Source organism: Diplotaxodon limnothrissa, linkage group LG8 (genome assembly GCF_057381915.1).
Source record: "Diplotaxodon limnothrissa isolate DT_005_m linkage group LG8, D_limnothrissa_male_GT1.1, whole genome shotgun sequence".
Lineage (NCBI taxonomy): Eukaryota > Metazoa > Chordata > Actinopteri > Cichliformes > Cichlidae > Diplotaxodon > Diplotaxodon limnothrissa.
The window spans coordinates 12,506,647-12,520,792 of record NC_140603.1 but is presented as its reverse complement, the minus strand read 5'-3'; the positions used below and the strand labels follow the sequence as shown (position 1 = coordinate 12,520,792).

Here is a 14,146-nt window from a genome sequence, read left to right as displayed (position 1 = left end):
GCCAGTAGTGCTGATTTTTTCGTTGCCACTGGGGAAAAGTATAATAGAATCACAGATCGCTCTCTTTCTCTCAGCGTCTCTGAGCATCATCTCTTGACATTTATTTTGTGTCCATTAACTAATCACAGACTCCAAGGCAACCATGTCCCCGCTCACACACATTACTAACCATGTCTCTGGATTATGTTTTGGGGGAGATTTACCGGCAAACAACACATTAATAGGATAAACGTCACCATTAAGTGAGGGGGAGAAGGAGGGGGGAGAGATTAATGAAGGATAAGCAGGCCTGTCGCCATCACAACGGGGAGGCTGTAAAACACAGCAGAGGGGCGTCACACTGCGTGATTACTGTATGTCAAACTGACAAAATGAATGAAGAAAATCTTCCCCGAGGTTGTACTCATGCATCCTAATGAAGAAAAAAAACACAAAGAAAATTTGTTCTTAATGTTTTACTGTGAATTTTACACAGCACAAAGTTTTTTCATAATAGTTTCTTTTTTAATGTTTGCATCTAGTTTAGCAGCATGTTGTTAATATTTTGAGTCTGTTCAAGTGATATTACCAGTAAAGGCAGTTTTAGCAACACTGGATCTTACAGTATTTGAGCTTTTTGAATATAAATTTAGATATTTTTTTTAATTTACTCTCACCACATTTCTCACATTTTTTTAAAAACCTGTAAAGTTGCATTAAGGTGAAAAGCTATTTTCTTGCATATCTACTGTATTCTTACTGCTTTACACTCTAATATCATAATGGATTTGTCCCCTCATTATACCATTATTCTATTATGTTCCTGTTACAATCTCCTTACTTATGTCACACAGTTCCTGTACTTTTTGGGCAATGAACATTGGCTCAATGAACATTGTCCTATTGCTAGCTAAACATTAACACAGTCACATAAACACTGGAAACAGCATCATGCATCCCCAACAATAAAACGTTTTAATAAACTTACCTAAAATAACCATCTGAGACTTTAAAGTCATGATCATTTATAGCACCCAAGTGTATTCATAAAGAAAGGTACATTAAAATGCACACATTTCCTTTTCTCTCTCTCTCTCTCTTTTACAGCAATGTTACTGTTGCAACTGGCATGACAGTTGAAGTAATTTTCTTATCTAGCTGAAAAGAAATGTAGCATTTCCCTGAAAGTTAAACTCTGTCTATATTTTATCATCTCATTTAGATTTTGCGGTTTTGCAACGAAAAGCCGATGTGGTTGACTTGTGCAATGAAGCAGATCACATAAAACCTAAGATTAAGACTGTAATCTGATCTCCGGTGCATTCACTGACAGCGGTAGGGATGTATCATTACTTACACTATAGAATACAGTATCTGTTTTCTTCATGGTCAACTTTGGGTGATTTTTTTTTATACCTTTAACATCCGACCTTTAATAAAGATGTGAGGGTTTTATCATTGGGACTGTTTTGGCCTTGTCTTGCTGTAACACCTGAGTTTAGGGAGGTTTTAAAAACTATTCATGAACTTAGCCTCCAAGTCTTTTTTTATGCCATCAGTCCATATGCATCTTCCTTCAAACCGCTGCTCAGAGAGACATATCATCAGATCATTATGCTGTCTAATAAGCACCGAGATTTAATGACCCTTTTCATGGTGTTGCCATTTGCATAGGAATCATATTGACAGTCTGCACGTAGTCATCACTCAAGTGCCTGAGTATAGCTTGCAATGGTGCATGTGGGGAATCACACAATGTGGGAAAATTCAGCATTTTAAATGAAGTAAAAGCTACATTCTCTGGATTTCCTCATTCCAGCTGAATTGAGCACATAAAGCAGATGGCTGATCCCAGCTGAGGATTTGCCATTTGTGCTGCTGCTGCTGCTGCTATCTCTCCTTCCCACATGATCAATGTAAGCCTATGCCACAGCGACAGGAGATAACCTACATAAATGATTCAGTAGCTCATGATGGACTTTCCAAAAATTTAGCTGCGACTGCAACTCTGATTAAGTCACTGCAAATGTTCATTTGGAGCTCATAGTTCGGTTTCATAACTTTACTTTTTTACAGCACAAGTCTATGAAGCAAATCCCCCCATGACAATGTGTTAGAAACAGAAATAAACTCTGCTTTATTCTTTGAAACCTTCCTCTAGGTGCTTCCCGAAGGCTTCCTCTAGCATATTCTCCACCTGGATGTCGAGCTTTAACAGAAGGATGCATGTTTTCCTTCAGTTTGGCTTCAGGCAGTGCTGTGCACCTTGTTTATTAGCCAGTGGCAGCAGATGGAAAGCTCCCTAAAAATAAGCAGCGCTTTTGAAGTATGACAAGCAACATGTGCATGGTTTAGTCGTGAGATGAAAGGGGACTTCCCTGCAAATGTCCAGTCCCATTTCTTTAAAAAAAACACCCATCTTTTAACTATGCAATTACATTTTAACAATCAAATACAAGTCAGAGTTTTTTACAATCAAATGTCCTGGTGAGTCACATGTTGCAGGGGTGGATGTGATGGGAAGCTTGTGTCTGCTCAAACAACAGAAAAACTGCAGAGCTTTGCTCCCAGCTGGAAAGACGTCCCACGTGTTTCCCTTTGTCCCCTCTCTCTCATTCGGTGTGTGTGCATTTCTCTTTCTCCGGTTTCTTTTCCGGCCTTCACCAGCTTTGCCTGCTTCAGTCTCTCCACCATTGTCAGACAGGAAGTGTGTCACATTACTTGTGTGTTGGGATTTGCAGGAATGTGTGGGGGAAGTTCATGATGGTTTTCACAGGATTGAGGAATTCTTAAGAAACTCAGCAGGTTCAAAGCCAAATGATACAAATGAAACAAAATATGTGTTTGAAGAAGATAAATTCTGTATCTGATGACAGACATTGATAAGCAGGGTCATTGCAGTGGTAGACCGAAACACAGGAGGTGATGAATCAAATGCAGTGCACTCACTAATTGCCTAATTACATTTAACATTTCATCACTTTCATTTGTAAATCTCACTTTCAGGGATCTAAAATCCCACTACTTACCTAACAGAGCTCAGTAATCAGCATTTTTCTATCTTAAAAATAGAAAAAGCGTGGAGCTACATTGCTCAACCTATGCCTCATTATATCAGTATGGGTCAGGAAGCAGCTTACAGCGTTGCTGACTTGTAATTTTCTTCTTCAGAGCAACAAAAAGTTCAGGGCATAAAAGTTTGTAAGCTAAAAGAAAAAAGTCAACAACTTCCTGGAGAAAAACTTTTGAGGGTGAATGTGGATTAGTCATGGGATTTTGTGTGTGTGTGTTTTATTGCCAGAGGTGCAGTTGTGGTCAGAAGTTTACATACACTCATCATGGACATGAATGTCATCGTTACTTGATTTCTTTGAACTGTTCTTTTCCAGGGTGAAATGATTGTAAAGCATACATCTAGTATAACTTTAAAAAACAAGAACTTGGTGGTTCTGAAGGTTCCACGATGTCTTGAACTTGACAAGGATGAGGCCTATTAACCTATTAACTAGTGATCATTACTGATTACAATTGATAGATTTATATATTAAGTACATTCCAGGGTCCTTAATCATCAGAAATGATCAAGCTAGGCGGCTAATGTGTACATTTACACTTGTAAATGTGGTAGTAATGTTAATAAAGTGTGAAATGGACACTGTGGACTGATGTGTTTATTACACCTTTTGCCGTGATATTGGGTTGAATGCTCAGAACAATGGGAAAATCCAAGGGACTCTAAGAGGAGTGAGGCCACAGACTTAGGATCATGACACTAGACGACTGTAAGTTGGACACAGTTGGATGTTCCACCAGGACAATGATCCCGAATACATATTAAAATGGTTTTGGAACGGATTAAGCAGACTAACATTAATATACTGGAATGGCCTTCCCAAAGGTCGGTGGTTTGTGGAATACACTGGAAATTTGTGGAATACACTGAAAAGATGAGTCTGTGCCGGGAAACCGGCCAGTTTAAATGAACTTTACAAATTCTGCTAAGATGTGTGATCAAACATCCAGTCAGAATTATGACAGAAGCTTGTTGATGACTGCCAAAACCTTGGATCAAATATTAGTAGGGGTGCATGTATATAGTTGAACCTTTATGTACTGTATAATGTTGATCATTTAGCTATGTCTATTATTCATATACAGTCTATGGTTTAGTGGTACGTAGCATACTTCAGCATGGTGATCTGGTTAAATGAGCACATCTGAGAATGCCATCATACCCACCTTAAACTTGATCTCCTAGCATGTGTGCATGACCATCACACAAAGTTATAATATTAGCAACCAAACCACAAACCCCTGACAATGTCTACATTACCAACAGTAAGAACATCCCCAAATGATTTCTCTATATTTCTTTTTTTGTGAAACAGTAACACATTTACAAAGTTATAATAAACTGATGTTTGAAGAGTTTAAATTGACGCGTCCACAAACATCACAAAAAGGACAACTCTTGCATGCGTGCACCCATTGATGACCCTGCACATGATGTTTTAATGCAGATGACACAAGTTGCCTTACAGGATGTGCGTCCATGCAAAGCTTTTTTTTTTCTGGCTTCTAAAGAAATAAAAACAAAATGCATAACTACATTTTAATGAAGTCAAGTGTGATGACCGACTGGGGCCAACTTTATGAGTCAACAAAAATGAGAATGCTAGGGCAAGGAAAGACTGACTCTTACTTTTTCTGTCTCTTTCTATTTTAAATTCGCTAGAAATTTGAGATGACTCACAAAGTATTTTTAGGCACACCTCTGGAAGACAAATGTTCCATTTCCAAGTATTCCAAATTATTCAAAACAAAGTGTACACCATAAACAGCAGATGTATGAAGTCTAGCTTCAGTGATTTGAAGGAAGCTCTTGCTTGAGTCCACCCATTTGGTTTCAATGAAGCTGGAAATGGAGCCTCTTCCTGTTCCAGTCCGGACATCTGCATGCAAGACAGGATGATTCCCAAACCTATGGCTGTCACCTCCCTGCATTCCTGCTTATTGTCACAGCCAGGAATACTAGTTAAAGAGAAATATGCCGAAACTGTCACATATCCAATTATTCAGTCCTCAAGTTTCTTCAAGAAGGTTTGTATGAAAACTCTAACATCTGACTACAAGCATGCCTCTGAGGGGGAGTGAGGAATTCATGGGAAACATGCTACAAATTAATTACAGCTACCCACGCTGTGGACTCAGTATCTGTTTATTCCATGAGCTTTGCAGTGGGAAAACAAGGAAGGCCATTAAATTACTATTTTTAGGAAGAGAAGTGTAGTTTGCTCAACAAGTAGGGTCTGTCTTTAATTTGAAGTGAGGAATGAGGAAATGAAGTAACTGTTCATTTTTTATTTTCTGGAAAGAGCACGATTAGAAACATACGATCAGATCACAAGACGGAAACCCATTCTTCAAATTGAAATAATGAGTATTTCCAGATACTTAACTCTGGGAATAAATGAATGTGTGCATATATGTTAAATGTTTGTATTTCTAGTAGATTAAACTGTGTGTCAAGAGTGTTGATATTATTCAGGTCAGATATCAAATATGTAGAGAGTGATTTAGCTTTAAGTTTGTATTAGAATGAAACGTTACCCCACTCAGATTCATAGATCCATTATATCATAGATAAATCTGCTGTGATTGGAAGTATGTGTACGTGTTTGTTCTACTTGGTAACAATGACGTCATTGCTGAGGCATGAAACAATGAATGCAGGCATGATTTATGTCAGCTGTTCAGCCAGCAGAGGGATTTTCAAATCAGGAGAAGTTTACTGTGATTATGCCACAGAAGGGAAACTAAGCACGGGAGTTTTACTCGGCTTTCCAGTAACAGTTCTATTATAGCTCAAGGTTTGACTGAACAAAAGACTTGCAATTATCAGACTCTTGGTATACTAAAGGTGTGGCATTCAACAAGTTCATTTTTCTTCTTGCAGTACAAAAAAGCATCTGAACAAAAGACTGAAAATAAATCATGTTCCTTACATCGCTCTTGTGATGTTCCAAACTGCAAACTTTTCAAGTGAATGAAACCTTTGTAGCATTATGGTGCTTTTACTTCAGGCCTGGATGTTTCCTCCACACGTCTTCATGAAACAAACCCACAAAGCAAGCAGGAGTTACTGAAGTAAAGTAGAACTACTGAAAATATAAGCTGAAAGTAGCTTATCAGGTTTTAATGTTTACTATAATTTAACTTTTATTACTTGCCTAAGTCTTGAGCTGCCCCTCATTTCATTATATTTTGGAAGGAAAGTGGAGAAAAGGTCCAGCGATTTATTAAAATGTGCAAAACACAACTTTAAGTTGCCTTTGGGAATACAATTTAAAAAAAAAAAAAAAGCAAAAAAAAAAGTGTATTTGTGCATGTGCTTGCATACTAACGCAGAAACCGTTAGTGGTAAAAAAAAAAAGCCACTGCCTCCAAATAAGCTCCCATGTTATAGTCATAAACTGTATATATTGTGCCACCACTATGTTTATTTCCAAATTAAACACGTGTGTCTTCACTCTCCCACTCTGCATGCTTTGTAGTTAATGAGAGTTTAAGTCTTGCATGCTGCAAGCTTGTGCTCACATTCATGGATTATTATCCCAAATATTTCAGTCACCGTGGATATGGTTGCTGTTTGTTATTGAACCTTCACTTTGAAAGAGGTCAGATTTCATAATGCTGCAAGGGTGGAGGAGGACAGGCCCATCACATCACTTCCTGCTCTGTAGCTTTTTTCCATTGTGCCCCTGTAGTTCTGCACAATGTGTCCTCAGCAACAACTCCCTTCCTGAGCTCTGGGTTTTGCACTTTCATATGCATTTCATATTCTTTGCAGTTGGACTGCTGGCATGGCTTTGCTGGAAAATCCTCAGTGAGTCAGACTCCTTTGGCGGTGAGCCCTCAAAGGTGTCGTCATGCGTGCATCACCAACATTGAGGCAGGTATATACAGTGGGGCAAAAAAGTATTTAGTCAGCCACTGTAAATAAAGCAAGTTCCCCCACCTAAAATGATGACAGAGGTCAGTAATTTGCACCAGAGGTACACTTCAACTGTGAGAGACAGAATGTGAAAAAAAAAAATCCATGAATCCACATGGTAGGATTTGTAAAGAATTTATTCGTAAATCAGGGTGGAAAATAAGTATTTGGTCAATAACAAAAATACAACTCAATACTTTGTAACATAACCTTTGTTGGCAATAACAGAGGTCAAACGTTTACTATAGGTCTATACCAGGTTTGCACACACAGTAGCTGGTATTTTGGCCCATTCCTCCATGCAGATCTTCTCGAGAGCAGTGATGTTTTGGGGCTGTCGCCGAGCAACATGGACTTTCAACTCCCGCCACAGATTTTCTATGGGGTTGAGGTCTGGAGACTGGCTAGGCCACTCCAGGACTTTCAAATGCTTCTTACGGAGCCACTCCTTTGTTGCCCGGGCGGTGTGTTTTGGATCATTGTCATGTTGGAAGACCCAGCCTCGTTTCATCTTCAAAGTTCTCACTGATGGAAGGAGGTTTTGGCTCAAAATCTCACGATACATGGCCCCATTCATTCTGTCCTTAACACGGATCAGTCGTCCTGTCCCCTTGGCAGAAAAACAGCCCCATAGCATGATGTTTCCACCCCCATGCTTCACAGTAGGTATGGTGTTCTTGGGATGCAACTCAGTATTCTTCTTCCTCCAAACACGACGAGTTGAGTTTATACCAAAAAGTTCTACTTTGGTTTCATCTGACCACATGACATTCTCCCAATCCTCTGCTGTATCATCCATGTGCTCTCTGGCAAACTTCAGACGGGCCTGGACATGCACTGGCTTCAGCAGCGGAACACGTCTGGCACTGCGGGATTTGATTCCCTGCCGTTGTAGTGTGTTACTGATGGTGACCTTTGTTACTTTGGTCCCAGCTCTCTGCAGGTCATTCACCAGGTCCCCCCGTGTGGTTCTGGGATCTTTGCTCACCGTTCTCATGATCATTTTGACCCCACGGGATGAGATCTTGCGTGGAGCCCCAGATCGAGGGAGATTATCAGTGGTCTTGTACGTCTTCCATTTTCTGATGATTGCTCCCACAGTTGATTTTTTCACACCAAGCTGCTTGCCTATTGTAGATTCACTCTTCCCAGTCTGGTGCAGGTCTACAATACTTTTCCTGGTGTCCTTCGAAAGCTCTTTGGTCTTGGCCATGGTGGAGTTTGGAGTCTGACTGTTTGAGGCTGTGGACAGGTGTCTTTTATACAGATGATGAGTTCAAACAGGTGCCATTCATACAGGTAACGAGTGGGGGACAGAAAAGCTTCTTACAGAAGACGTTACAGGTCTGTGAGAGCCAGAGATTTTCCTTGTTTGAGGTGACCAAATACTTATTTTCCACCCCAATTTACGGATAAATTCTTTACAAATCCTACCATGTGAATTCATGGATTTTTTTTTCACATTCTGTCTCTCACAGTTGAAGTGTACCTCTGGTGCAAATTACTGACCTCTGTCATCATTTTAAGTGGGGGAACTTGCACAATCGGTGGCTGACTAAATACTTTTTTGCCCCACTGTAGGTCGAGTGCAAAAAGCACCTTTAAAACAGATATTTAGACTTTTCTCACAAGTTAACCACTGATCTTGTAATTGATGCAAATAAATACATCGGGAAAACATCTGGCCAAATCAATAATGTTAAATAAAATGATATGATATGATGTAATCACCTTATTATGAACTATAATGTGAACTAACTAGTTTTAAGGGATAAAACAACAATCCATGATCCATAATCCAACGCCTATGACATGTTTCTTATTGGTTTATCTTCACATCATTGATTAATGAGGTTAATCTCCAACTGAGCTTTTTTTGTGGTCATAAATAGTCTCAATAGTCTCCACATAGTGTATAATTCATATGCTGCATCCTCGCTTGGATAATGTTTTCATTTTGAATGATACAAACAGTTTTTCTGGGTAGTCATGTGAATCTAACACTGCTGAAGTCATCACTGCATCAACAACACTGGAGTTACATGACTGTTCAGAGAAACTGTTAATAAATGATCCATTTAACTGTACATCAAACTGATAACAAAGATGTACATGTTTAATAAAATCAGGCATTTACATTAGGAAGGGCAACAATTAGTATTTCCATTAAGTTCTTTAGCTGATATGGTAAAACGGGGGACTTATTTATAATCAGCAGCCAGTTATGTGCGTTAAATCCATGTGGAATTAAATGAACTGTAAGTCATTATTTTTTAATTTGTAAAGCAACTCATTGTGCAACGTATAATAAAAAGTACAAGATTAAATAAATCCAAATATCCACTATATATATATGTTAGGGGTGCAACGACACACAAAATTCACGGTTCGGTTCGATACTTTGGTGTCACGGTTCGATATTTTTTCATCCATCCATCCGCTTCCGCGTATCCTTTTCAGGGTCGCAGGGGGCGCTGGAGCCTATCCCAGCTGTCATAGGGCGAAAGGCGGGGTACACCCTGGACAGGTCGCCAGTCTGTCGCAGGGCTAACACATAGGGACGACAACCATTCACACTCACATTCACTCGCACATTCACACCTAGTGGCAATTTGGATTATCCAATTAACCTATCCCCACAAGCTGCATGCCTTTGGACGGTGGGAGGAAGCCGGAGTACCCGGAGAGAACCCACGCAAACACGGGGAGAACATGCAAACTCCACACAGAAAGACCCCGGCCTGATGGTGGAATTGAACTCAGGACCTTATTGCTGTGAGGCAACAGTGCTAACCACCGAGCCACCATGCTGCCCCCCCGATATTTTTTCGATACAAAAAAATGTTCATGCCTTTTTAATTTGTCATTTATTAAAAATTTTTACCTTTACCTTACAATGTAAAGCAGTTGAGGCAGCTGTTGTTGTGATTTGGCGCTAAATAAAGAAAACTGGATTCAATTTAATCTAACTTTTGTGGGAATTTCTTACCATTTTCCTTTCTTTCTTTTTTTTTTTTGGAAAAAACCTTGAAAGAAATTGCAAGAATAATAGTAATCTACATAAAAAAAAATCACGTGCAGGGATTGTGTTTTTTCTTTCTTATTTGAGTGAGTAATTTCACTTTAAATATCACAATGCTTTACAATTATTTTGCTTGATTTAAATACCCCACATCACTCATTTTACTTTGTTTGGTTAATCAGTAAGCGCCGGTTACATTGTGTGTAGTGTAATGTATCGTTGGTGTGGGGGGTGTTATTTTTGGGGGGCGGGCCTTGATGACGTCGCTCTTGCAGTGTCGCTGGTGTGAACGCAGACGGAGCAGCTGAGGATGGAGCAGAGGGACAAGAAAGCGGCTGCCTCACATCTCATCGTCTCACCTCACTCGTGCAATTAAAGAGCTTCTTTTAATATACAAGGAGGCTTCTTCCTCACCTCCCTCCCTTCTTCTCCCTTTTTTCTTTTTTGTTTTCTGTTAATTTTGCCGCTGACATCTGCTCACCGGTCCACTCCTCCATCTGTCAACACACCGCCGGCGTCGCCTATGTGTCAGTGGACGGAAAGAAAATCCCGGTAAAGACAGATAAACAGAATTTCCCGCGAGGTTTCACACCTTCTGCTGGAAGTGCCAGGTCGCTGGTATGGACGAAGACAATCACGGTGAGGCTGTTTTCCTTTCTCCCACACTGGTTTTCTCTCCCTCTCAGTCTGCGCGCAGGGGAGGGGGACACGGAGAGGACGGTATGGATGGATGTGTGCGAGGACGCAAGGATGCGCGAAGACATGAGGTTGTCTTGTTTAGACATTCCCAGTCTTCCACGGTCGGCCGCCGTGTACCCTGATAATACATACCTGCTGATAAAAGAGCGTTTTTCAGATATAGGGCAGCCCTGTAATGATTTGCATGCCCTCATTCATCGCAGGTGAGATCCTGATCTTGGCAGAAATCAGGAAAGAAGGGTGGAAAAAAGCTACACAAAGCAAAATTTTCCCTGCATGCTTCTTTTCCATCTGTTTGATGTCTCTCTGCTTTGCTTTGAAGTATCTCTCACTATCTCTTGGCGCCATGTGAAGCCTGTAAACTGGTGGAAATTGATAAGATATCTGACAGGCACCCTTCCATATGGAGGATAGTGCATTTTCTTGTTAAATGTTCTTTTTTCATGAGCAGTTCTGTGTTTAAAAATTAGGGGTTTTTTTAGGATAGTGACACCCATTGCACATTTGATTAAACTCTGTCTGAAGTTTTACTGCTAGATCTTGTAGTAAAATGAAATACTGTAATGCTCATTATTGAATTAGATGCAAGATTTACATTTTTGATCTTGATGTAGGTGGAAATTAAGCATGATGAGCTCACTAGTGATATCCAGTGTGCGCTGACTGTCCTGACTTGGGTATTAAAGCTAGTATAATGCAGTCCTGATGGTGGGTTTTGGTTTTAAAGCTGAATGAATTCAACCAGTTCAGGCGAGTGCAACATAACCCAGATTACCACACATGGTGGCTGCAGCTCTGAGTTGGTTATTAAATGATGGTGGCGAGCGACACACATACGGGATGCTTCCAAGCAGATAATCCTAACCGTCTTCTGGCCTGAAGTCCTTGAATACAATGTAGTGTAAACAAATGGATATAGTCTGATAACAGTTTGGCGGTTAAACTGTGAGATTAGTAGAGGCAGGAGAGGCGTTCCTCTGAACTTCCACTTTTTCTTTTTTACCCTCATCGGTGTCATGCTTGAATTACCTGAATATAAGGAAAGCTTCATGCTCTGCCCTGAATTTGAATGAAAGTGATATAGATGACACAGATATTTCCAAATGTTCCAGTCAGTATGCCCTTTAGCTGATGTCCGTGTTCAATTTTATTTGAATTCCACTCGGGTAGCTTTGCATGATTCACGCTTAAAAATCCTCTCCATTCTCTGTCTGAAACAGGCATTCTTTAGCGCGTCTCCATTTAGGCTAGCTTCCTTCGTATTGGCTGCCCCTCTCAAACAATCAGAGCTGTTTGCCTGAGATCAACGTGTTAAGAGTTGAAAAGAAACACATGAGCTGAACATTTACAGCAGTCTGAAAGCTGAGCTCTTGCTTTACAAGGACTACTTATACACACTCTGACTCCATTATTTGAAACTGTTTAATATGAGCATCCATCAGTGTAGGAATATTTATATAATAGACAAATAAGGGACTATATTTTGGAGGATTTGTGTGAATATTAATGTTTGTATATTTGCTGCCAAAATCAGGCGTATTGATTTCTCACTCCACGCTCTCACTCTAGGGCTAGTTATCAACAAGAAGATCTAATGTGCCACAAAGGTAACTGTGCTGATTCATGATCCAAAGGGCAAGAAATATTCATATTTTAGCTTTACCAGAAGGAAAAACAGCCAGCTATGAACAAAGATCTCTCTTTTCACGTGTGTTTTAGGAGAAGAGTTTTAAATGTGTTATTTCAGAGGCTTGCAGACATGAATATTATTTTACAGTCATCCTATTTGGACTCTAACCCATGAGGAGTTAGTGTGGTTGTTCCATTTTCCCTTAAAATCATGCGCACTACAAGCCATCTCCTCATATGAGGTCAATCATAGCGATACCAATTTCTCTCCCCCCCACCCCCGAAAAAAAAATCATGTGACAAGAAGAGAGAGCTCAAGAGCACAGAGGCACGTGTGATTAAATCTGAAATATAGGACACGAGCTTGTTGAGATTACACGCAGCGGTGTGCGTAGCGGATTTTTCAAATAACTTTCCATACATGTTAAACTAATTGAGAGCTCTGGAGCACTTACTCACACTCTCGCTGCCTCCCATCGCTTAAAAATTGTTCGCATGCGCACCTTGATACGCTGATGCTAAGCGAAAGGCATTTGGCGCCTGAATCTGTCTGCCAGTCACTTAACGGGCAGCTGCACAAAGTCAGTAATGTCAAAGACTCAGAGGTGTGTTCTGCTACATTTTTATGTCAGATCACTGAAAAAACTTTGTGATGTCAGTGCCGTGGTGATTTTGCAGACCTTTAGCTCAATGCATGATGATCTGCCTTGTTGCAAACTGTGCTTTGTAGCTCTCTTATCTTGCATTCTAACATATGTGCACATTATGGGACCGTGTTCCCACGCCTGCACGTCCAGCCTGCACGCAAACTGCACAACATATGTTCAAAGTTAAGGGCATCATTTGTTCTGCACCGTTGAGCCAATCTGAGAACAACAGAGGCCCAACAGATGACATCATATTTTATAGGATTAAGCAACAGTACACAAAGAGCTAATGCTCCCTCAACCCTCCTCCTCTGTAACTCTAAACAGTGTATGGGAACATGCAGCTGGGCCCAAAATGACAAGGCTATACTGAGGTTTCTGATATGAGAGGCCTTTTTTTTTTTTGGTAGATTACAGGTGTGCACCAAATCGGTATAATCAATGCTTTCTGCTGACACTGATTATCAGGTGATCAGGCGATGATGTATACTGTTAGCTGGCTTTGCTTGTAATCATGAACCAATCAGGGAAAAAATTACCACCCGCCTCTGCAGCTCTCTTTAGCTAAATGACCCATTAAGAATATGCTTTGGGCGTGACTAACTGATCGCACCGTGTTGACAGTCTGCAAATAAAATCAGCCTATGATGTGAAAAGACTTTAATTTTTTGTGTTTAAATCCAGTTGCCGCCCACGACTCGTTGAAAGGTTTTCACTATGCTTGGTGTTGTTCACTCTCTAGTCGCAACTTGCGGCCGTCTAGCTAAACAAAAGCCGCTAAAACGACTGCGTGCTGGCGTCCCTGCAGTAAGCGACCACATAAACACTAAACCACTAAACACAGTGGAGCATTTAGTTATTTATTTTCATGAGCAGGTGGAGACCAAAACAGAGGGAAAAGGATTTACCATTCATCTCTTAAACACATGCCGATTGTCACGTTTAAGGAATCTTATACATTCAGTACAAAAATAAAAACAAACAGATGTAGGCTGTCCAATGGCCTCACAGTTATTTCACATTGTTAAGCTTTCCTTCCATGCTGCGGCCTCCGTGGTGCTATCACTATAACAGCTGGAGGACACATCGTACATAAGAGTCCATAATGGGCACATTCGTTTATGGAATCCCAAACATTTCCTTTGGCAGGTGTGAATGAGTTTTGTTTTGTGTTAC

General features: G+C 40.3%; 1 protein-coding gene across 1 annotated transcript in view; it reads left to right on the top strand.

Moving 5' to 3' along the window:
* Positions 1-10,305: 10,305 nt before the first annotated feature.
* LOC146626401 (cytohesin-3-like) overlaps positions 10,306-14,146 on the top strand; it is a 32,727-nt gene continuing 28,886 nt past the window's right edge. The window contains exon 1 of the mRNA XM_085361280.1: positions 10,306-10,634. Within this exon, the coding sequence (XP_085217406.1) occupies positions 10,616-10,634 (19 nt within the window). The 5' untranslated portion in view covers positions 10,306-10,615. The remainder of the gene's footprint in view (positions 10,635-14,146) is intronic.